This window comes from Staurois parvus, unplaced genomic scaffold (assembly GCF_062004578.1).
Source record: "Staurois parvus isolate SC_StPar_1 unplaced genomic scaffold, SC_StPar_1.0 ptg000273l, whole genome shotgun sequence".
In the NCBI taxonomy this organism is placed as follows: domain Eukaryota; kingdom Metazoa; phylum Chordata; class Amphibia; order Anura; family Ranidae; genus Staurois; species Staurois parvus.
The window spans coordinates 66,275-93,089 of record NW_028318069.1 but is presented as its reverse complement, the minus strand read 5'-3'; the positions used below and the strand labels follow the sequence as shown (position 1 = coordinate 93,089).

The 26,815-nt window shown below is 42.7% G+C and overlaps 1 protein-coding gene across 1 annotated transcript in view; it reads right to left on the bottom strand.

The window, feature by feature from the left end:
• Window positions 1-26,815, bottom strand: part of LOC149459117 (uncharacterized) — a 128,362-nt gene that overhangs the window by 35,280 nt on the left and 66,267 nt on the right. The window contains exon 2 of the mRNA XM_089681620.1: window positions 11,440-11,531. Coding sequence (XP_089537746.1) covers window positions 11,440-11,508 — 69 coding nt within the window. The 5' untranslated portion in view covers window positions 11,509-11,531. The remainder of the gene's footprint in view (window positions 1-11,439; window positions 11,532-26,815) is intronic.

Genomic DNA, 26,815 nt, shown 5'->3' with positions numbered 1-26,815 from the left:
AGACTGGACAAAAGCCAATTTTACTGGTCAGGTGCATAGGGCACCATCCTGTAGCAGGCAGCACACTCACTGGAGTTCTTTAAAAACTGTTTTAGCAGGAATTTTATGAAATTTTTTAATAGAAGAAAAAGGTCACTACTGTGGTAGGTGATAGGCTCAGAGCTTTTTTTTTTTCTTAAAAACAAATCTTACAGTTATGAAATATTTAGTAGGAGTACTCCTAGTATTACTTTTCAGTTGGGCACCTTATTTCACACCCTCCTGCTCCTCCATCTTTTCAGAGATTTGGATCTACATTACCGCAGTGTTCAGCGCCACTCACTAGCTGAGCTGTAAGGTGTCCGCGCAGTGTTTTTGTTTTTCTTGTGACCAGTAATCCTGTTGAATTCTTCCTCCTGTGGAATTATCTGCTCTCCATCGGTCTTTAGAGGACCAGGTATGTACTTTAGTATTTCTATCTATCACTTTAATCCATGGAACTTTGCTTTGTTACTGTCTTATACAGTGTATACAGTACTTATACAGTATATATCTCTGGACATGTATCTTGTTGTTGAAATGGAACTGATTGTGTCCCTGGTTGTTCTGACATTCTATTGATTCTGATTGATTGAAGTGTTTAGTTGGAGAAAGTTTTCTAAGGAGTGCTGATTTCATTGATGGATAGAGTAGGATTTCCTGAAAATACATTTGACTGGTCACTTAATGTCCTGTTGTACCGTATATACTCGAGTATAAGCCGAGTTTTTCAGCACATTTTTTGTGCTGAAAAACGGCCCCCTCGGCTTATACTCGAGTCAACGTCTGCAGATGTCAGGGGGGGCGCGAGGCTCCGTCAAGGGGGGCGCGTACAGGGGTGGGCAGAGGGCTGCTGTCTCTTACCTGGCTCCCACGATGATCCATCCAGGAAGCGCTGCTCCTTCCGTCACTCCGGCCACTCCCTCACTCCTGCCGCTCGGCTCCGCCTCCTCACCGGTGATTGGCCGCCAGAACTGTAGCTCAGGAAAGGTACACAGGCGGCCAATCACGGGCGAGGAGGCGGAGCCGAGCGGACCCGCGAAAATCGAGTGAGGGAAAAGCAGGTAAGTGTGCAGTGAAGAGGTGCTGCTGCAACCACATATGCTGGCTGCAGCAGCACCATACTGCAACAGGGGTCAGCAAGTGTCATTGGTGTCAGTGGGAGGAATAGTGCCGCATCATTGGTGTCACTGATACTAATGATGGGGCATTATTCCTCCCACTGACACCAACGATGGGGCACTATTCCTCCCACTGACACCAATGATGTGGCACTATTCCTCCCACTGATACTAATGATGGGGCATTATTCCTCCCACTGACACCAACGATGGGGCACTATTCCTCCCAGTGATACCAATGATGGGGCACTATTCCTCCCACTGACACCAATGATGGGGCACTATTCCTCCCACTGACACCAATGATGGGGCACTATTCCTCCCACTGACACCAATGATGGGGCACTATTCCTCCCACTGATATCAATGATGGGGCACTATTCCTCCCACTGACACCAATGATGGGGCACTATTCCTCCCACTGATACTAATGATGGGGCTTATACTCGAGTCAATAGTTTTTCCCAGTTTTTTGTGGTAAAATTAGGTACCTCGGCTTATATTTGGGTTGGCTTATACTCGAGTATATACGGTACATTTATTGCTTGCATATGTTCATGATTGCTTGCTTCGATAGTTACCTGTATACCATTTGCTGCATGCAAACTGTTTGCAAATAAAAGTAGACCTTTTTTTTGCTATGTTCTTCTAGGAAACTACAATGAAGGCAGCAGCAGTAAAAAGATCAAATCAAACTCCTATTAGTTCCTTTTTTTACCAGAAAGTTCCTAGACAGGACTCACTGAATAAAAATGAAGACAGAAGTACAGATGGCTTATCTTTACAGCAAAATAGCTCTAGTTCTTTTATGGTCAATGAGCCCCCTAATTCAGCAATAATGGAGGAATATAATGCACCAAGCAGTGTTGCTGTATGTTCACCAAACCCATTGAAGAATGACATAATTTTGGAAAAAAAAGAGCAACATAAGTGATGCAGAAAGATTAGACATTCTAAAGAATCTTTGGGTCCCAGATGAAACATATTTATTTCCAGTGTCAAAACACTTTCAAGCAAAAGGACAAAATCTAAGATTCCAGCACAAGTGGCTATCTAGATGGAAGTGGTTGGCTTATTCTGCAGCTGAAGATGGGGCTTACTGCAAATACTGCTTAGCTTTTTCCAAATCAGGAGCTGGAATCAACTCTCAGCTGCTTGCCTCTCTATGTAAAACCATTTGACAATTGGAAAAAAGCAGTTCATTATTTTGGAAAACATTCTGCAAACAAATACCATCAAAATTGCATTCATGATGCAGATTGCTTTTTGTCTTTCCAAGAAAACCCAGAAAAGTCTGTGGAAAACCAGCTGGTCACTGAAAATCTAAGAAAAGCAGTTGAGAACAGAAATTAATACCTATAATTGAAACTTATTTTGTGTGGAAGGCAGGAGCTTGCTTTAAGGGGAAATAGGGATCATGGAAAAATCAGTTGCTCAGAACTGCCAGACCATAATGAAGGGAATGTCCGTGCTTTATTAAGATATCGGTCTAAAGTTGACACAGAGTTGAGAACCATTTTAGAAGGTCCTGGAAAAAGGGATAAATTTACAATCCCTTCTATACAAAATGAAATTATTGGCACATGTAATACTATCATTCTCATCAAACTTGTTAAAAAATCAAAGTTTTTCTCTGTATTGATGAGACTGCAGATGTCAACGGTGTTGAGCAGGCCTCTCTTTTGTGTTGACTTGGATTCCAAAGTTCTTAAAGAGGACGTCCTGCAATTCCTTCCAGTTACTGATTTGACCGGGAGAGGGTTAGCCTCCTTAATGTTATAAAGTTTAACAGCATTTGGAATAGATTTTCTGTCTGTATTTAAGGGGACAAGGTTATGATTGAGCTTCATCTATGTCAGGCAAACTAAAAGGAACACAGGCTGTAGTTAAAGAGCAATATCTTACTGCACTCTATGTTCACTGCTCAGCTCACTCTCTGAATTTAGCAGTCTAAATCTTGTGAAGTGCAAGCTATCAGGAACTACTTAGGGATTGCAGGGGAAGCTCACAACTTTTTTAAATATCCAAAAAGAAAAGCAGTGTTATTGCAGTGTATCGAAACATGCAGTGTGCTACCTACTGCACAATCTTTGAAAAGTCTTTTGTGCAACTTGATGGATAGAGAGATTTGATGCAGTCACTGATTTTATAGAACTACTTGAGCCATTGGTAGAAGCATTGACAACTATATCATGCTGGCCAAAAGATTTGTCAGACACATCTAAAGAGGCAAACTCTTTATTGTGCTCTATTCTACAGTGTGACTTTATCATCTCTCTCTTAGTGACTGCAAAGGTTTTTGGACTTGGTCGAAACATTAAGTAAAGTCCTTCAAAAGCTACAGGAACCTTTCAAACTCTCTTTCAAACAGCAACAGATGTTTGTCAGAAGCTGAACATTACAATCTCTCTTCCAAGAGTGGTGGAAAACTAAAACAGACCAAACTACATGACCAATTATCCTGAAAAGTATTTTTGACTGGCAGTATATATTCCATTTTTGGACATTTTTAAAACAGAGCTGAATTGTAAGTTTTCTGAGCATAGGAAAGTGCTATCTGGATTTTCATCCCTTTTTCCAGCTGAAACCGGTGGTGTCCCTATGAAAGAGGAAGACCTGGAGGACTTCAGGAACTTAGTTACATTTTATATGAGCGATATGGAGGGTAGTGTTGGTAGGTGGACCAACAAAGAGATTTGTGAAAAGAGATTCACAAGACAGCGGCTACATTATGGACAGAATGTGATACTCGCAAAAATTTCCAAAAAATTATGCTTTATTAAACATTAATAATAGACAATAGGGCAATCACCCTTGGTTTACCATCACCTCAGTATGAGACAATACACACAGACCTAAAACCATTTAAAATCACATGAAGACCGGTCTGGATATATATGTGCTGCAGAGACAGTGACAAACTTTGTCTAAAGCATTTGCAGCACCGCACATTGGTTACACTCCCTGTAGGAAGAAACCTTCTTCGTTAGTCTTGTGCCAGTCCACTCACCACCTGTGCCATGGGTAGTAAATAATGGAAATGTCCTTCATACGTACTGCCGTATTGGTCCAAGGAACAACCGCTTACATCAGCCGACATCTCGCGGGTTCCGTTCTCTTCATGGCGCCTGTACAGCTTTGCATGACTCATGGCATGTGAAAATGGCCGCCTCCTTGTAGGTCGGCGTGCATAACGCCAATGCGCATGACCGGAAGTGACGTATCTAACGTATGGCATCAACGCGTTTCGCCGATGGGCGTATCTCACTCAGCTTCGTCAGGACCAATGAGATTCCTGCCTTTCAGCTTCCTATTTATAGTGGGTTTAAACCCACCCAAATATGCAAATGATTTACCTGCAGCTATTCTCAATGGGAAAGAGGCTAATTACTTAGCACAGCAGCTGGTCATTTATCACATTTAAAACAACAGGCAACTGGACACTGTCACTGTCTCTGCAGCACATATATATCCAGACCGGTCTTGGTGTGATTTTAAATGGTTTTAGGTCTGTGTGTATTGTCTCATACTGAGGTGATGGTAAACCAGGGTGATTGCCCTATTGTCTATTATTAATGTTTAATAAAGCATAATTTTTTGGAAATTTTTGCGAGTATCGCATTCTGTCCATAATGTAGCCGCTTTCTTGTGAATCTCTTTTCACAAATCTCTTTGTTGGTCTGCATATTTTTTGGCTACTGGATGGAAGCCATATATTGGGTGATACAGTAATATATATTTGAACCTCTAAACTTTATTCTTTATTATTTGTGTCCTTTTTGGGTTCTTATGGACCTATTCTTATAGAGGTTTGTTGACTTTGGAAACATGGTTACCCATCACCTCAGTTGATGAGTTTTATATATACGGCAGCTGGAATATATTGACAGGAAAGGTTTTCTCATGGCATTTATACCGGGAGAGGATATTGAGTTAGAAATGCATAGAGCCTTTGTAGCAGAGGGTCCTGGGTTGACAACCGAGGACGAAGATATCAAAATTAAGTTTCGGGAACATAAAAAGCTGGTTATTAAGCGTCTTAACTGGAAATGGGATGTATGCTTCTTGGAAGCTTACATTAGACAGAATATTATTCCACGTGGGTTTAGAAATAAGGTAGTTCCACTGAACATCTGCATAATGAAAGGTTTCTAGAGAAATGGAAGGTGCTATGCATAGAACAGGGAATTAAAGGTATGAAACTTATTGTTGAGGAAGAAAAATTGTAACTGGAGGAATTGGATTTAGCTTTCACAAAAAGTGTAGAAGGATTAGATCCTTTTAAAAACCAGGAGAATTTTGAAAAATATAATGAACAACTTAAAAAAGAAGTGGAAAAGGTCCAAAAAAAATCTTAGAACTACCAAACAAACCAAATTTAGACGTGATCTTAAGGATTGGGAAACAGGAGAGATATTTGACCTCACCATAAAAAGAGGTAGAAGTCGATCCAAATGAAGAGTTTTTCGTTCACACTCTAGATCAATGGGAGAAACTATGTCTAGTGAAAGTGACTCAGAAAATCTGGGTAAATCTGTATCTTTTTTAGACCAACAGGATGGGGAACTTTCCCGAACCAATCAATCACAAATAGGAAGAGGAACCAAAAAGAAAATAGAGGAATCCTTAAAAAACAAACATCAGGAGGACAAGGGCAGAACAAGAAGTCAGAAAAGGTAGCTGATGAAATCACTCATGATAAGAAGGTAATCAATTTGGCAGATTTTCCACTCAGAGGTGAACATATTACCTTGTTGAATAAAGGCATGTCCTTCTCACCAGTAACCCCCATGGATGAGTTTGTAGTATTTAAAGATGTCAACTTATTTTTGAGAAAAGTATTTTTAAGATTGGTACACAGTAACCCCACTATGTTGGAGGATATAGATTCGGACTCATCCATGGAGGATCGGAAAATGCTGGATATGCTGATATCCCTCATGGAGGCAAGTGATGAATGTGATGAGAATGAACCAGAGTTGGATAATCACAATGATGTGATCAGAAAGGTCGATTTAAATATTAGGTCGACTAAAATGCCAAAAATACGTTCCAACATGAGGATATCGGCATTTCTAGATTTAGTTGCAGATGATCTTAAAAATCTTGAGTGGAAAATGCCAATTGGTGACAATCTTACAAAAAAGGAGAGAAAAGCCCTTAAAGAACTAAAAGAGGCCAAAAATATAGTAATTAAGAGAAGTGATAAGGTTGGAAATGTAGTTATTCTAAATGAACAAAATTATGTTAAAGAGGTGAAGCGCCTATTGGGGGATTCATCTACATATCGAAAATTAACTACTAATCCTTTTTCTGTGGTGGTTAAAAAATTAAATTCCATGTTAATGTTGGGTAAAGAGGCAGGCCTTCTCACTAAAAAGGAATTCGAATATCTAAGAATTGAGGAATTTAATCATCCTACCTTTTATATTATCCCTAAAATACATAAGAATCAAGAAAATCCTCCAGGTAGACCCATTGTTTCTGCCATAAATGGTCCCCTAGATAGAACAGGGAAATATATTGACCTGTTCCTTAAAGATATGGTTCCTAATTTATCTTCTTACGTTAGAGATACTAAAGATGTATTAGCTAAAATTTAAAATCTAGTAATAGACGAAAACTCTATTCTAGTTGGAATAGATGTTGAGTCACTTTATACATGTATTCCACATGAATGTGGTTTAAGATCGATCTCCCACTTTCTCGATAAAATATACCCCAATTTAGGGGGACAAAATGAATTTATTAGTGAGCTATTAGACTTTGCATTACGACATAATTTTTTCCAATTTAACAATACCTTTTATCAACAGATTAGAGGTACAAGTATGGGGGCACCATGGGCTAAGGCCTATGCATGTCTACATTTAGGTTTTTGGGAGGAACAGGTTGTCTTCAGGTCACTAAGGTTTCTCGCACATGCTCAGATTTGGCTGAGGAATATTGATGATATTTTTCTTATATGGAGAGGAACAATGGAGGAATTAAAACTTTTTCTAGAGGAATTAAATCAGAACTCCTTCAACATTAGACTCACATATGTGTTTGATGAAAGGTGTATTTCTTTTCTTGACCTAGAACTTAGACTTGAAGACAACAGGCTCCTTACTAAAATGTTTAGAAAACCAACTGTAGCTAATACCCTATTAGAGGCTAGGAGTTATCACCCACGCTCATTGATTACAGGAATTCTGGTAGGACAGTTTCTGAGATGTCGAAGAAACTGTTTGAATATTAATGACTTTAGAATGGAGGCGCAGGACCTTTATAAAAGGTTCAGGGAACAGGGATATTCTCACTCTCAGATTAGAAAAGCTCGGAGACGGGCATATCAAACTGACAGTAAAAGTTTATTATCCCCAAAAAAGGATGAGAAGGTTAAATTAAGTGAGCAACCTGTTAGAATGATAACTCAATTTGGAGCTCAATGGCAGGCTGTAAGACAAATATTAGAAAAACACTGGAAGATTCTAACCCAATGCCCCAAATTAGGTAAAATTGTAGGTGAACGCCCCCAAATGGTAGCTAGAAGAGCACCAAATCTTGGTGACCTCCTTATCCATTCTGACTATCAACCGTTAAAACAAACAACATGGTTAAAGTCACGTACAAAAGGGATGTATAGATGTGGAAAATGCCAGATCTGTAAATTCGTGGACCGCACAGATTTTTTTCTTTGATTCAAATAATAGTACTCACTATAAAATTCAAAGTCTCATAAATTGCTCCACAGCCAGAGTACTGTATATGTTGACTTGCCCTTGTAAAAAGATGTATATAGGCAAAACTAAAAGACAACTTAAAGTACGAATAGGCGAACACTTTAGAGATATCAAATCCAATGACCCTGAAAGTAATTTAGCTCAACACTATGCTAAGCACCATGGTGGTAAATTAGATTGTACAAAAGTGAAAGGTTTCTATGCATTACATTTTCCCCAGAGGAGAGGTGATTTTGATAAAGAATTATTAAGAAAGGAAAAATATTGGATATATAAACTTGATACACTGTTCCCAAAGGGGTTAAATGTTGAATGTGTTTTTGGATAAATAGCCTTATGCAGGGATTTTCTAATTAATATCGCCATCTTGTGGTAAGTTTGTGGTAATTTTTTATTTCCTTTAATGTCAATAGAACATGGTAAACCTTTCCTTTCTTTGATGTGTCCAGTTGCCTGTCGTTTTAAATGTGATAAATGACCAGCTGCTGTGCTAAGTAATTAGCCTCTTTCCCATTGAGAATAGCTGCAGGTAAATCATTTGTATATTTGGGTGGGTTTAAACCCACTATAAATAGGAAGCTGAAAGGCAGGAATCTCATTGGTCCTGACGAATACGTCAGATATGTCACTTCCGGTCATGCGCATTGCCGTTATGCACGCCGACCTACAAGGAGGCTGCAATTTTCACATGCCATGAGTCATGCAAAGCTGTACAGGCGCCATGGAGAGAACGGAACCCGCGAGATGTCGGCTGATGTAAGCGGTTGTTCCTTGGACCAATACGGCAGTACGTATGAAGGACATTTCCATTATTTACTACCCATGGCACAGGTGGTGAGTGGACTGGCACAAGACTAACGAAGAAGGTTTCTTGTTACCTATTATATACATCAGAGTGAGAGTACCCAGATTGACTGTCCTTATATTATTTGTCTTATTTCAGGATGGGGACACTATGATGCATTATCTGGATGCAAGGCATAGAGCATATATTGCAACAAACGGAAGACCCATTGGGTCTCATTCCATCACGTATATCAAAGTGGTTTATAGTCTACATGTTGTGGTGAAGAAACCATATAAAGCAGGGCTCTGCTATCTACATCTCTTATTCCATCAAGACATCAACAGGGATTCCTTCATCTATAAGAATTTTTGCAACTATTTGCATCTACCTAGGGTAAATGGGCCCCAATCACATGTGCCTTAATAGGGGTGTACTGCATGAATCTATATTCATATTATTGGGGTATATCCCCCCTTCTTATGCTATTTTTTACCCATATTGCCTTGAATAGGCTAAGGGTTATGTTTCTCTCCACATGGTAATTGTATTAGCTATTATGCATAGCATGTGATAATTACATTATATATACCTATGGTACAATGTTTTGAAAAACCTCCTACAGGGAGTGTAACCAATGTGCGGTGCTGCAAATGCTTTAGACAAAGTTTGTCACTGTCTCTGCAGCACATATATATCCAGACCGGTCTTGGTGTGATTTTAAATGGTTTTAGGTCTGTGTGTATTGTCTCATACTGAGGTGATGGTAAACCAGGGTGATTGCCCTATTGTCTATTATTAATGTTTAATAAAGCATAATTTTTAGGAAATTTTTGCAAGTATCGCATTCTGTCCATAATGTAGCCGCTTTCTTGTGAATCTCTTTTCACAAATCTCTTTGTTGGTCTGCATATTTTTTGGCTACTGGATGGAAGCCATATATTGGGTGATACAGTAATATATATTTGAACCTCTAAACTTTATTCTTTATTATTAGTGTTGGCAGGTGAACTGCAGTTATGGAGAAGGAAATGTAGGAAACTAAACCCAAGACCATCATGTGGAGACTCAGCATATGTCACCGACACATATCCAAACATTGCTACTCTTCTGCAAATTCTGGCAACACTTCCTGTGTCAACTTCCACACCTGAGAGGTCATTCTCCAGTATGAAAAGGATCAAGACATACTTGAGGAATACAAAAGAACAGGTAAGTAAAATAATACATTAGAAGTTGAATATTACTACTTTAGTTTCTATAATGTGTGTTTTTTTTTCCTTATCAGAACAGACTGAATGGATTAGCACTCTTATCAGTTCACTGTTTGGAGCCAGTGACACCACTGGAAGTTTTGACTAAGCTTGCTAAGATGAAAATAAAACTAGACCTCTCATTATAGCTTTGATAAGTACACTTTATGTCCTCATACATTGTATTTTCTGTACTGGCCCATGTTCAAATGAAGTTGACTATTACAAGTGTTCTTCAAAATATCTCCACACTTTCTGAAGCTCTATTTAGTAAGAAAAAGTGCAGAAACATTTTGGAGGACCTCTCATACTATTTTAATTTCCATAATGTATTTGGATTTCTTATCAGGCCAGACTGAATGGATTAGCACTCTTATCAGTTCACCATTTGGAACCAATGACACCACTAGACGTTTTGCATTAGCTCTCTAAGAAAAAATAAAGAGGACATATCATTATAGCTTTGGTAAGTAATCTTTGTTATGTCCTCATGCAATGTATTTTCTGTACTGGGCAATGTTCAAATGAAGTTGACTATTACAAGTATTCATCAAAAAGTCTCCACACTTTTTGTAACTTTGTTTTAGTAAGAAAAAGTGCAGAAACATTTTGAAGACCTCTCATACTATTTTAGTTTCCATAATGTATTTTTTTTCTTTAATCTAATCAGGCCAGGCTGAATGGATTAGCACTTCTATCAGTTTACCATTTGGAACCAGTGACACCACTGGAAGGTTTTGATAACTTTGCCAAGAAAAAAGAAAGTGGACATGTCATTACAGCTTTAGTAAGTAATGTTTCTTATATCCTCATGCAACATATTTTCTGTTATGGGCCATGTTCAACTGAAGCTGACTATTTTAGGGTTCTTCAAAAGTTTCCACACTTTTTGTAGCTCTGTTTAGTAAGAAATAGTGCAGAAACTTTTTGAAGACCTCTCATACTATTTTAGTTTCCATAATTATTTTTTTTCTTATCAGGCCAGGCTGAATGGATTAACACTTCTATCAGTTTTCCCATTTGGAACCAATGACACCACTGGAAGTTTTTGATAAGTTCGCCAAGAAAAAAGAAAGTGGACATGTCATTACACATTTGGAAAGTAATCTTTCTTATATTCTCATGCACAGTATTTTCTGTACTGGGCCATGATCATATAAACTGAAAGAAGGAAAAACCGAAAGGATATTTAATTTTCAAGAGGACTTAAGAAAATAGAATTAAGTATGTGATTGCTTACTGTGGGCAACACATTTAATTTTCCTGTTTACAATCTTTATGAATCTGGCGCAATTTGTTATTTAAAAACTTTTAATTGGTACCAGCTGCCGAACCCCCCCAGAACAAAAAATTATCTACGGCCCAAGGGGTGCGGGATATTTTGTCAGCACTAGCAAGGTATACCTAATAAAGTAGCCAGTGAGTGTGTATCTGCTTTGCTATTATTGGTTTTACATGAACAAAAAGTAAATAGCTAATATATGATAGTAAAAAAAAATAAATCTACCTGAGAATGTAACCAAATATTAAACAATTACCTCTTCCTCTAGCTCCAACTTTTTATACTCTGTGATTTGAGATTTATTCAACTCAGAACTTGGGTCCATGATGTCAGCTGCACTTTCTTCTGCTTTAAATCAATAAAAAATGTTAATAAATGCGTGTTAATCATTTTAAATCTTATAAGCCAATACACCAAAACAAAAAAACATTGTGCCTTCTTCCACATAAGCCCCCCTCACATGAAGAGCAGAAATATCACATTGTATGCATATCCCTTAGTAATTGTTACTTAAGAATTTGTCCTTCTGAACAGCTGTAATGCTGTCTTTGAGGAATAAAATGGTTGAAATTAAAAAGTTGCCGAGAGCTACTGTGTGTATGTATGCACTGGGGGAGATTTACTAAAACTGGTGCACACAGGATCAGGTGGTGCTGTGCATAGTAACCAATCAGCATCCAGGTTTTATTGCCAATTGAGCAAGCTGAAGTTAGAAGCTGATTGGTTATTATGCACAGCTGCACCAGATTCTGAGTGCACCAATTTTAGTAAATCTCCCAACCCCCTATAGTGTTTGTATACTCTATAACATGTAAACTATTTAGAAAAAAATCTTTAAAGCTGACCTTCATCTTACTCCCCAATAATAATATCCTGGCACCATTATACAGTTTGTGAAATGGCTGCTGTAGCTTTTATTACCTTTTTTCCTATTGGTTTCAATCCTAACCCCCCCCCCCCCCCCCAGTGATGCACACAAAGATTTTGGACATGCTCCGCTGTACCCATAAATCCTATTGTTTACATAACAGTACATGCCATCTGAGATCTTGAAAGAGTTCACAAGATCATGCAGCATACAGCCAAGATCTCTCTCTGGAAGGCACTGGTGACATAGCCTTCCCAGGGTACTTTTGTGGCTTTGACACCAGTGCCCCATTCAACCTAGAAGTGGAATCCAATTATCAGTTAAATAAATATTTGATTTAGAAAATGACTTGAAGATGCCCCCTCGTTGCGGCATTACGCTCACGTGGTGACATCACTTCCGCCCAGCAGCCATCTGCGTTCCAGCCAGGTTTCGACATAGACACAGCCTGTGGTACGCTGATCCAGCTTAACTCTTAGGGTGCTGCCTCATGATGGTGCTGATTATAAACTGATTATTTCCCTACTATTAATGGGACTTTAAAGTTTTTTCCCTCCTCTCCAGCGCCAATATTTTTACCTTTGATGCACATTTAAGCCTTCATTGTGCTGCGGAGAGACTTATTTAATTTTATGTTATGATTATTCTATGCTATTGTCATTTTATTTATAATGTATGGATTGATATTGCATTTATTATTATTTATATTACACAGCTGATGTGCACTGTGATTACTAGCATTATTTAATTCATGTGTATTCATGCCATTGTCAATACTGTTAATATAACCTCCTTCCCCTCCCCCCCCCTCCTAACAAGATTATATATATATATATATATATATATATACAGTGGTACCTTGACCTATGAATGAATTATTGTACGAGTTTTCCGAGGTATGAGTCGTCACTCGGTTGATTTTTTGCTTTGTTATGCGAGGAAAAAAATTGAGGTATGAGCTTGAGACGCCGCTGCTAGATGGCGTAGTGAGCAGTGTGAAAAACAATTGTGAAGTAGCAATTAAGTTTAGGGATACGTAGTGTACAGTAGTGATAGCAAAAAATGAGTCTTCCATCCTCCTCCGCCTATCTCCTGTATCCTCCACCTCCGCCAGCATCTTCGTTAGCTCAAGTCATCTCATCTCCAAGGTAATTACACTGTATAAAACCTTATTATATCTTTACATACTCTTTCTATTATGTTTTTATACAATATTTGTTATTTAGCCACTTCCAGTTACTTTTACCCCCTTCCTGTCCAGGCCTATTTTCAGCTTTCAGTGCTATCACACTTTGACAATTGCACGGTCATGCAACACTGTACCCATATGAATTTTTTAGCATTTTTTTGAGACAGATAAAGCTTTATTTTGGTGGTATTTATTCATCACTGGGATTTTTATTTTTTTTTGCTATGTAAATTTAAAAGTCCAAAAATTTTGAAAAAAAGTGTTTTTCTTATAAAATTTTGCAAATAAATAGTATTTCATCATAAATCTTGGCCAAAATGTATTCCATTATATTGTTAGTAAAAAAAATAACCCAAATTAGTTTATAACCAAAAATTATATATTTTTTATATTATTAATTATTTATTTTTTTACATACTGTCACCCTAGTAGTACAGTGTCACCATGGTGACACTGTACTACTTGTGGGGGGTGATGAAGATTTTTTTTTTACACAGATTGCTTTTACACCCATAAAGGATGTAAAAGCAATAATTTCTCCTTCTCTCTAGCTGCATTCTTGCGGCCATTGAAAACTACTGAGTGAGCTGTGATTGGTCTTGTACCATGTGACCTCTGTGATCATTCACAGATTTCACACATAGTAAGCAATGATGTCACAAGTGACATCTTGCTTACTATTCTGCATGTGGTCACTGATTGGCTAATCAGTGATCACATGATCGGGACCTCGCACAGTGTTCCATTGTGTCCGGAGGACACAGCGGGCGCCGGATTGCGGTGCTGCGTGCTCCCAGGGAGCGCGCACAATCAGGGTGCGGGGAGGCCGTTTATATACAGCCACCTGACCCTGCACTGCCACCGTCCGGCTGTTTATATACAATGGGAGGTGGTTAGAAATGTATTTTCCTTATTTAATAACATAAAACATAAAAATATGGGGTGGCATTTTGAGGGTTGGAACGGATTAAGGGCATTTTAAGTATTTTCAATGGGGGAAATTGATTTGATGTGCAAGCAAATTAAGCTATGAGCTCGGCCACGGAACAAATTATTTATTTATTTCAGGTACTTATATAGCGCCATCAATTTACGCAGCGCTTTACATATATATTGTACATTCGCATCAGTCCCTAACCCTCAAGGGGCGTACAATCTAAGGTCCCTAACTCACATTCATATACAAGGGCCAATTTAGACAGGATCCAGTTAACCTACCAGCATGTCTTTAGAGTGTGGGAGGGAACCGGAGTACCCAGGGGAAACCCACACAGGCACAGGGAGAACACGCAAACTGTCAGGAATCAGGGTATGACCAGAGGTGTGTGGACTGACACAGGGAAACGCAGGCTTCAGATATGTTATAAACAATATAATTTATTAATACTGACAATACAAAACGCAGTGCAAAACTAAACCTAAACACAGTGCAAACAAACCAAACCACCCACAGATAACAATACATACAATGCAAGGGTCGTCAGGCAGGCCGGGTCAGTAGCAAACGGGCAAACGGAGTACCAGGAACAGGCGGGAGAGTGGTCGGGGTCACAAGCTGGGTACAGTAACTCACGGGCAGTGCGGTGCAGAGGGTCAGGCAGAGAATGGTCAGGGTCACAAGCCAGGGATCAAACAGGAGAAGTCAGCAGAGGTCAGGATCAGGCAGGGTTGGCAACAAGTCAGACAGAAACAGGAACAGGGAACAGGAATACAGGATACCAGATACAGGAAAAACACACACCAAGGACCTGACTGTGAGTCTGGCCATTCCTTAAATACAACCCCCGTAATCAGCTTCAGGTGTTTGGCTGTCTGCAGGGGTGAGTCTCTGATTGCTGAGAGCACCCGCTGGCCAGCCCTGGTACTGCAGCCCACAAGGCAGGTGAGTCCCACCATTATTGGCAAGTCCATTCCTGACAGTACCCCCCCCCTCAAGGAGCGGCCTTAGGACGCTCCAAACAGTCCTAGCTGGGCAAAATGTTCCACCGCCCGGGTCCGGTAACTGGCGGGATATCAAAGACTGGCACATCGGGCTGGGCACTGGACAGAGGGACATCGGGCTGGACACCGGACAGAGGGACATCGGGCCACCGGGCCACCAGGCGGAGCAGCAGGCACCGGACCACCAGGCGGGGCGGCAGGCACCGGGCCACCAGGCAGGGCGGCAGGCACCGGGCCACCAGGCGGAGCAGCAGGCACCGGGCCACCAGGCGGGGCAGCAGGCACCGGGCCACCAGGCGGGGCAGCGGGCACCGGGCCACCAGGCGGGGCGGCGGGCACCGGGCCACCAGGCAGGACGGCGGGCCTTGAGCCACCAGGCAGAGCGGCGAGCACCAAGCCACCAGGCAGAGCGGCGGGCACCGGGCCACCAGGCGGAGCAGCGGGCACCGGGCCACCAGGCGAGGCAGCAGGCACCGGGCCACCAGGCGGGGCGGCAGGCACCGGGCCACCAGGCGGGGCGGCGGGCACCGGGCCACCAGGCAGGGCGGCGGGCACCGGGCCACCAGGCAGGGCGGCGGGCCCCGAGCCACCAGGCAGAGCGGCGAGCACCAAGCCACCAGGCAGAGCGGCGGGCACCGGGCCCCCAGGCGGAGCGGCGGGCACCGGGCCACCAGGCGGAGCGGCGGGCACCGGGCCCCCAGGCGGAGCGGCGGGCACCAGGCTCCCAGGCCGGGTGGCAGGCACCGGGCCCCCAGGCGGAGCGGCGGGCACCGGGCCCCCAGGTGGAGCGGTGGGCACCGGGCCCCCAGGCAGGGTGGTGGGCACCGGGCCCTCAGGCAGGTCGGCGGGCACCGGGTCCCCAGGAGGAGCGGCAGGCACGAGTCATCTGGCAAGACCGCAGGCACCGGGTCATCTGGCAAGACCACGGGCACCGGGTCATCTGGCAAGACCGCGGGCATCGGGTCATCTGGCAAGACCGCGGCACCGAGTCATCTGGCAAGACTGCGGGCGCCGAGTCATCTGGCAAGACTGCGGGCGCCGAGTCATCTGGCAAGACAGCGGGCACCGAGTCATCTGGCAAGACAGCGGGCATCGAGTCATCTGGCAAGACTGCGGGTACCGGGTCCTCTGGCATTGGATCATCTGGCTTGACAGCGGGCATCGGGTCACCAGGCATCAGGTCAAGTGGCTCGACAGCAGGCACCGAGTCATCTGGCAAGACAGTGGGCACCGAGACATCAGGCACGACAGCGGGCATCGGGTCACCAGGCATCAGGTCATCTGGCTCGACAGCGGGCATCGGGTCATCAGGTGCGGCAGCGGGCATCGGGTCACCAGGCATGACAGCGGGCACTGGGTCATCTGGCATTGGATCGTCTGGCTCGACAGCGGGCATCGGGTCACCAGGCATCAGGTCATCTGGTTCGACAGCGGGCACCGGGTCATCAGGCACGACAGCAGGCATCGGGTCACCAGGCATAACAGCTGGCATCGGGTCACCAGGCATGACAGCGGGCATCGGGTCACCAGGCATGACAGTGGGCACTGGGTCATCAAGCATTGGATCGTCTGGCTCGACAGCGGGCATCGGGTCACCAGGCATCAGGTCATCTGGTTCGACAGCGGGCACTGGGTCATCAGGCACGACAGCGGGCATCGGGTCACCAGGCATTACAGCGGGCACTGGGTCATCAGGCATTGGATCGTCTGGCTCGACAGCGGGCATTGGGTCACCAGGCATGACAGCGGGCACTGGGTCATCAGGCATTGGATCGTCTGGCTCGACAGTGGGCATCGGGTCACCAGGCATCAGGTCATCTGGTTCGACAGTGGGCACCGGGTCATCAGGCACGACAGTGGGCCCCGAATCACCAGGCACGACAGTGGGCTCTGAGTCAACTGGCATGACAGCGGGCACCGGGTCATCAGGTACCGGATCGTCTGGCTCGACAGCGGGCACCGGGTCATCTGGCAAGGCAGTGGGCATCGAGTCACCAGGCACGACAGTGGGCTCTGAGTCAACTGGCAGAATGGTATTGGTTGGAAAGAATTTTCGCTTTTTTCTCGTTTTAGGTACTGGAGCACTGTAAGTAAACGCAGGTCTGTAAATGAATGGAGCAGCTGAAGACAGAGAAGAGCTGGAGAATTGGAACAGAGGAGGGAGCAGTTGCTACAGAGGACTTCTTTACAGGGTTAAAGATGTTGGGAATGCAACAGCATGTACTATAATATACTATATAGTATTGTATGTTAATATCACTTGACCAGTAGATGGCACTATACACTAAAGGTTACTAGTTGTGTATATCTGAAAACTTGTTGGTTCTTTCTTCTTCTCTATCATCTCTTCAGGAAGTAATATGTCTGCTGTTATACAGTCTGCTGAAATGTGCTCTTTATGTTTGTAACTTAAGCCACACAAGTAAAGTCATAGTTCTGCCTCATCACTACCAGTGTCTTCTATAACACATAACCAACAGGTTATGGGCCCAGCTCCAGACACTGGAAAAAGGAAAACTACAAGCAAGTAAGTGCTGCATTTACAATCCAATTCACTGAAAGATGGCAAGTGCTTCAGATATGAAGTTTACAATAGCAAAGCTCAACAACACCAACTACCAGCTATGGAAGTTTAAGCTTGAAATGCTGTTATCCAAAGATGACTTGTGACAGGTACTAGATACACACAGACCCAATGACAACCCAGAAGAATGGGACAGAAAAAACAGGCAAGCAAAAGCAGTCATAAGCCTGTTAGTGGAGGACGATCAACTCATTCATATAAGGAAAGAAAACACAGCTAAAGGTATGTGGACTGCACTACAAAGACTGTATGAACGTGCAAACCTAAACAGTAAACTATATCTACTGCGCAAACTGTATAAGATGAGGCTGGAAAAAGGGCAGGAAATGGGTGAACATGTAAATGCTATGCTAGAAATTGTGGACCAGCTGGGTGCAATAGGTAAAGAAATAAAAGGAAACCATGTTGTGGCGCTACTTCTGTGCAGCCTTCCAGAATCATACAGTGCCCTTATAAATGCTCTAGAAACTAGACCGGAAACTGAACTGACGCTAGAATATGTTAAGGGAAAATTAATTGATGAATACAGCAGAAGAAAGGAAAATTTGCATAGTGAAGAGAACGAGAGACCAGAGGCAGCTCTGAAGGTGCATGAAGGCATAAGACAAAGCAAAGAAACCAGGGTATGTTTTCGCTGCAAAAAGGCCGGTCACCTGAAAAAGAACTGTTCAATCTGGAAAGCTGAGCAGCGAAAGCGGGAGCTACCCACAAGAGAAAGAGCTAAAGCAGCCATGAAAGAAAATGAAAGTGCATCATGGAGTGGTACTTTTAAAGTGACTCAGAATAGTACCTCACACGGATGGTACATTGATTCAGGGGCAACAAGTCACATGACAAGTGACGAGACATTCTTCACAGATATTGATTTTAGTGTGAAAGATAAAGTCTTCCTAGCAAATGGGAAAAGTATTACAGCGGAAGGTAATGGTCAGGGATTTCTGAACTGCAAAACACCATCAGGGGGCAAGCAGAGCATCCTTGTAAAGAATGTTCTATATGTTCCAAGCCTAGAAGGAAGCCTCCTATCAGTTAAAACCCTTGCAAGCAATGGACTCACTGTCCAGTTCAGAGGTAATGAATGCACAATTCAAAATGGAAAGCAAATTCTAGCAAGAGGAAGATTAAATGAACATCTGTACAAACTCATCACTGAAAGTGAGAAGGCTAATGCGGCAACTCATAACCCACATGACAAGTGCATCCACCTGTGGCATAGAAGACTGGGGCATCGAAACCCAGAAGCTATAAAGGACTTTGCAAAGAGAGGTCTATCAGAAGACATGAAAATATTGCCTTGCCACAAACTCAGCAAGTGCACGTGTTGCATCAAAGCAAAGGCCACCCGAACCCCTCTTCCACAGACCAGTCAGAGTAAAACCATTAAACCCATGGAACTGATACACAGTGATGTGTGCGGACCAATGAAAACCATCACACCTGGCGGGAACAGGTATTTACTGACTTTCATCGACGATTATTCCAGGTACACAATAACGTATCTAATGAAGCACAAAAGTGAGACATTAGAAAAACTTCAAGAGTTTGTAGCTATGACAAGCAACAAGTTTCAAAGGAAACCTGGAATAATACGCACTGACAATGGAGGGGAATATATGAATAAAGAGATGGAATCATACCTAAAGAAACAAGGTATTATACACCAAACAACTGTACCATACACTCCTGAGCAAAACGGTGTAGCGGAAAGAAAGAATCACACTCTTGTAGAAATGACCAGATGTATGATTTCGGATGCTGCCTTACCTAACAAATATTGGGGAGAAGCAATAATGACTGCAACATACCTACAAAACAGGCTCCCATCAAAAGCTATTGAGAGTACACCATATGAAATGTGGAATGGATCAAAACCCAACGTAGGACACATCAGAGTATTTGGCTGTAAATCATATGCCCACATTCCAAGTCAGAAACGCTCCAAGTTGGAGAACAAAGCCATAGAAGGCATTCTGGTCGGCTACAGTGAGCAGAGTAAGGGATATAGAATCCTTTGTCCAAAGACCAACAAGGTCACAGTAAGCCGCAGTGTTTATTTTAATGAAAGTGAAGCACCAGATAATACAATTTTTGAAAAATGTGGAGAGGATTTACGCGCTGAATCGGCAAGAGACACTGACCCATGCGAAGCAGGACAAGAGCCAGAACAAGAAGTGGAACTTACAATCAACGAGCCAATAGAATCCACTGAACAACAAGAAATCAGAAGATCCTCTCGAATGACAAAAGGGATACCACCCCGCAGGTTATCATACGCTGCTAAAACACATCAAACACAGGAGCCAACATCCTGGGAAGACATAGAAACTTTGCCGAGAAGGGAAGCCGATCAGTGGAGAAAATCAGCTGAAGAAGAAATAAAATCACTTCAAGAAAATAAAACTTGGTCACTAACAGAACTCCCTCCCGGTCGCAAAACCATCGGAAGCAAATGGACTTTTAAAGTAAAATATGATGCAGAAGGAAACATCCATAGATACAAAGCAAGATTAGTTGTCAAGGGATACTCCCAGAAATTTGGAGAAGATTACGATGAGACATTTGCTCCAGTTGTGAAACATTCTACCATAAGAACACTCCTTAGTATTGCTGCCGGAAAGGGAATGCAAGTAAAGCATCTAGATGTCAAAACTGCCTTTTTGTATGGAGACATCAAGGAGGATCTGTACATGGAACAGCCACCAGCATTTGAGAAAGAAAAGAACCATGTATGCAAACTGCAAAAGAGCATCTATGGGCTCAAGCAAGCGGCGAGAGCATGGAATGAAAAAGTGAACGAAATACTCAGAAAAGAAGGGTTCTCAAAAAGTAAAGCAGATCCATGTCTGTATTCAAAGAATCAAGAGAACAAATGGACATACATCCTAATATACGTCGATGACATCTTTACGTGTTTTGAACAAGAAGGGGACTATGACCAAACAGTTCACAAACTGAAACAAAATTTTGAAATTAAAGAGTTGGGGAACATTATTCACTACCTAGGAATTCAAATAGAGCGGGAAGAGGATGGAAGCTATCTTCTTAACCAAAGTCAGAAAATTACAGAAATGTTAGAACAGTTTCACATGCAAGATGCAAATGAAGCGAAAACACTAAGGGAATGTTATTGTTTTCTACAAAAGAGACTAAATGTCATATAATTATGCACATGCCGTTGAGAAGGGGTGTTGGGAATGCAACAGCATGTACTATAATATACTATATAGTATTTTATGTTAATATCACTTGACCAGTAGATGGCACTATACACTAAAGGTTACTAGTTGTGTATATCTGAAAACTTGTTGGTTCTTTCTTCTTCTCTATCATCTCTTCAGGAAGTAATATGTCTGCTGTTATACAGTCTGCTGAAATGTGCCCTGTATGTATGTAAATTAAGCCACACAAGTAAAGTCATAGTTCTGCCTCATCACTACCAGTGTCTTCTATAACACATAACCAACAAAAGAAAGGATAGGTGCAACGAGTGGGAGCAGGGGACTGGTATGTGGTAGTTAGCAGAGTATACTGGGCTGTCACTGGGGGTGCTGTCGGGGATGCAGGAAGAGTGCCTTGAGCAGAGGAATGATGTTGCAAGCTGACTGAGGCTGGGTGTAACAAATCTGTCCATGTCTGCAGTACTGGTTGAACAAAACTCAGCTTACACAAAGCCTGTCTGACCAAAGACTGCACTGCGTTTATGCTATCCATAAGCACATGTAAAGAACAAGCTGCATAATGCTCATGGAAGCAATCTGGATCATCCAACAACCATACCAGTGATTCCACTTGATCCACACTAAATGGGGGAAAAAAGTCATTCCTGCTTTCAGGGGTACAGGACCGAGCCAACTCAGCACAAACCTGGATCTATGGTTGCACCTCAGAAAACTCTGTGCCCTGATCTACTAGGCAATGAGCGATCCTTATACACTCTAGTAGTTGATCCCTGGGATACTCCTTCAGAGTCTGATAAGCATAGTCTTTGTCATCAAACACTAGCAGAGATAAATACACCACCTTATCAAGATCCATCCTACCCAGCAACAATAAGCCAAGATGGCTTCCCTGTGCAGCCACTTCTGGTCAGGTTTTGGCCTTGGTGTAATGTCAGGAATCAGGGTATGACCAGAGGTGTGTGGACTGACACAGGGAAATGCAGGCTTCAGATATGTTATAAACAATATAATTTATTAATACTAACAATACAAAACGCAGTACAAAACTAAACCTAAACACAGTGCAAACAAACCAAACCAAACCACCCACAGATAACAATACATACAATGCAAGGGTCGTCAGGCAGGCCGGGTCAGTAGCAAACGGGCAAACGGAGTACCAGGAACAGGCGGGAGAGTGGTCGGGGTCACAAGCTGGGTACAGTAACTCACGGGCAGCGCGGTGCAGAGGGTCAGGCAGAGAATGGTCAGGGTCACAAGCCAGGGATCAAACAGGAGAAGTCAGCAGAGGTCAGGATCAGGCAGGGTCGGCAACAAGTCAGACAGAAACAGGAATACAGGATACCAGATACAGGGGCCCATGGAAAAACACACACCAAGGCCCTGACTGTGAGTCTGGCCATTCCTTAAATACAACCCCCGTAATCAGCTTCAGGTGTCTGGCTGACTGCAGGGGTGAGTCTCTGATTGCTGAGAGCACCCGCTGGCCAGCCCTGGTACTGCAGCCCACAAGGCAGGTGAGTCCCACCATTATTGGCAAGTCCATTCCTGACACCATTTTATCAGACATCCAGGCCTCAGACCACTCCCAACCTATCCATTCCCCAAGGTTATGGTCCATCGAGATACCCTAAACATCTTCTACCCACCACTAATAACCAGTCTAGTCCCCGACCCAAGATTTCTTATACCCATAACCATCATCATAATGTACCTTATCACCATTCCCCTGTAAAGTCCCTGGAAACTCAACACTCCATTGGCTAAAAACCATATCGGTTCTACTATCCATAATCTGAGATTGCCCCAGTCCTCCATTGTCTCCAATCACTCTACTTCTGGTGCCTCTGATTCTAATACTTATACCAAGATTAATCCAGTCCCTTCTACCTCCATTACATCTATGGTTGAGTCTACAACCAATCATTCTCCCCTGTCTAACAATAATGTTCCTTTTTTAGTCCACACTCCAGCCTAACCAAAAGAAAGCACGACAAAGAGGCAGTAGAGGGGGCAGACACAAACCAATCACAACCAGAGAAAATCAAGAAACTGAAAATGTATAACCTTTCCTCCATAGCTCATTAGCGGATAACGAACTTTCATTACTTAAAAGAGGCTTGAATTTTGCTGCAACCACTACACTCAATCCTTTTTCCCTGTTTAGAGACCTCGATAAGTTCACTCGTAATCTCACTCTTAAAAGACATTTTCACATACAGGCCCTAAAGAATAGCAGATCACCAGAATCTCCCTCTAATAGTGATACGTCCAAGGAATTGGACACCTCTACTGATCCTCAGGCCTTGAGTTTACTGATGGAACTTTGGGACAATAGAGTATATAGTGACACTTTACTTTGGTCTCAACATCTGACAGGAGCCCCCCCATACGACATACATTGTTCAAACCAAAATTTGTGTTCAATCCCACCCACAATAAAGGTCCTTATATAGAGACTTTTTTTCAAATGGTTTATACTGAACTCACTGCCATGTGCTCGAAGAAAAATAGACCAAAGTCTAATCTTAATTACCTTGAATCCCAAGCCCTAAAAACCTTGAGCAATAACCACAATATCATCATAAAAATGTCTGATAAAGGAGGAGGTATTGTTGTCCAAAATAGAATCGATTATTTCACTTAAGCCACCCGTTTATTGTCAAACACTAAAATGTACACCAAATTGACCAATGACCCACTCTCTAGTTTCATCCTAGAGCCTAACTCTATTATAAAAGCTGCCACTCAGGAGGGGATATTATCTAAATCAGAAGCCTCCTTTTTTCACAGAGAAGTCTATTAAACACCATATTTTTACCATCTCCCCAAGGTTCATAAGGATCTCAACCATCCACCTTGTCGTCCAATAGTTGCAGCAATGGAAAACATTACAGCCAGCTATTCCTTATAGATTGATAGTTTTCTCCAACCTTTGGCACAGTTGCTTCCCTTCTATATTCATGATGGCGTCCACCTCCTATACATGGGTCTCACTTGATGTGTGCTCTTTGTACACCTCAATACCCCATGAGGTAGGCATAGAAGCTGTCATACATTTTTTATCATTAGATCATTCCTGCACCCTAGGCAGTGTAACTTCATTCTCACAGCTACCAATTTTTTGTCTCCATCATAACTATTTCCAATTTGATGACACTTTTTATCTACAAAAGACAGGCGTGGCTATGGGAGAAAACTTCGCCCCAAGTTATGATAACTTCACTATGGGATTCTGGGAAGACAGCTTTATTTGGAAAAACAATCCATTCACTGCCCATTTAGTCTTCTACGGTCGTTATATAGACGACATTCTCATTATCTGGGATGGTCAAATCACATCTGTCCAACCCTTTGTTGTCCATTGTAATGCCAACCCATTGGGCCTATCAGGGAACGAGAAGATCTCTGCGGCGCACGAATCTGCGCATGCGTAGGATCCCGACAAGACATGCAGGCAGGTGGGCACTAGGACCCAGGCGTGCCTGTCACCAATGACGGCGCCGGGCAGGCACTAGGACCCAGGCGCGCCTGTCGGCGCCAGGCGGGCTATTTAAACTGGCCATTGCAATGTCCAAGTTGCCATATGGTCTTTAGCCTCTGCTTGTGTCCTGATCCTGTGTGTGTACCTTTGTTGCCGAAACCAGCCTGCTCCTGATTACTGCTGACCGTCTCCTGCCCTGACCCCTGGCTTGCCTCTGACCACTCTTCTGCCTGCTCCTGATCGTCTGACCTCCTGTTGCTGAACTTGGCCTGTGACCCGATTATCCTTTGTCTGATGCTCTGATTCCATTATGCCTCCACAGTTACCGACCCGGCCTGTCTGACTCCGCTACTGGCTTCACAGTGTATCCGCATCCAGCCATCCTGCACAGATCCATCCGTTTACCGCTCAGGTCTTCCTTGCCTTCATGTCAGGCTCTTACCCAGCTACGTTCCACTAGCGGTCCTCTCTACTACAGTTTGGGTGTACCCGGGGGGCCGCGACCTTGTCTCAGCCTGCTCCAAGTCCATCCCCACCATCAGGGGCTCTGGTGAACAAGCAGACTGGGGTTTAGACTCCGCGCCCTGGGGAATCCCAGACTGTGGATCCATAGAGCTACCATTAGATCGTGACAGGGCCTCTCCTTCACTCATGTAGCAGATCTATTGTCCATAAGTTTTTTAGATTTGGAATTAAGTCATTCAGAATCTATGATTATAGCTAAAAATTATACTAAGCCAACAACCGGAAACTTCCTTTTTACACTACACCAGCTGCCACCACCCAAGTTGGCTAAAGAATATACCAAAAAAGCAGTTTTGCAGACTGCTCCATATCTGTACCCTACTAGAAGATTATAAAATCCAGAGCATTGCACTGAATCAAAAATTTGCAGAAAAAGGGTACCCCTTAGATATTGTTGAAAAAGCCTATCTAACTTACTTATCTGAGACTATCCCGTTACCAAAACAGCGACAGTCTGAATCTAACCATGTTCTATTTATTACACAATACCATTCCCATCACTCCCAGATAGAGTCTATAATTAAAAAACATTGGTCGATTTTACACCAAGATCCACACCTTAAATCAGTTATGCCACCTGTCCCCAAATTTGTATACAGAAGAGCCTCCAATATTAAAAATAAGAGTGAACCAAGTAATATTCTGCCCCAAAGATCTATTAGTACAACTCATTGAAGAGAACTGAAAAAAACAGGCGCTGCGGAAAATGTTCTCAGTCAAGCACCTTAATGAAGGTGCATCTTTATTGGGTGAGCAAACACAATAAAATTTGACAAGCCTGAAGTAAACAGTGTGACTCCAACAGACGGCCTGTCCGCTCTGAAGGGAGCTGAGATCAGAGAACGCTCCTGACGACTTTAAATCACATGGTGTCAGCGTATCGCTATCCCGGGTGGTGTCACCATGGCAAGCGAAGGCAGTGCCTGGCGTTGGCTTCAGCTGGGAGCATATGTAGGGTTAACCAAGACGACATGTTTCGCGCAGTTGCGCTTTGTCAAGTCTCTTGAGAGCGGACGGCCGTCCATTGGAGTCACACTGTTCACTTCAGCCTGGTCAAATTTTATTATATTTGCTACTTTGTCTCACCCAATAAAGATGCACCCTCATTAAGGTGCTTGACTGAGAGCATTTTCCACAACAAGGCAGCAGTGGTGAGCTCATGATTAACTGTTCACATGTTTCCACCTGGAGTAGCCTCTCTGCGCTCATTTGTATGAGTTTCCCTAGTACAACTCATTGGCCTGTCCTAATTCTATTAGTAGGGATGTAAAAAAAACACTTTGTCTCACTTGTGCCCATATCCAACACGACCAACAGACCTTCCGAACTAATGATAACACCTATCCCATTGGAACATTTCACAACTTGGAGAACATCATAGGTTAGTAGATGAGGGCATTACGAAGCACAGTGTGTCACGTCACATTGCAGAATGCCACTCTAAATCCTCTTCTGACTTGCGCGTTTGGGTAATTGAAGCTATACCCAACACTTTTTCCCAAGCTGAACGTTTCAAAAAGCACTGTCAACAAGAAACGTATTGGATTTTCACTCTCGATACACTTACCCCCAGAGGTTTAAATGAGGAGATCGAGATACATACCATTATCTGAACCCCATATTTTTCCGGTCCCCCTCTATTATATGTACTAGTAAGTCACCACTTTATGAGTAGCAGTGCCTATACATAATATAATAAGGATAGATCTACCTCCATATGAGTTGTGATTTAAAGGATCCTTTAGGTTACCATTAATATTTAGATTTTTTTCTGTTTGGTCTCAGATGCTAACTTATTTATTTCAAATTAACCCTTCTGATAGTTCTGTTATTAACCATTTCCGGTATTTAACTATTCCGTT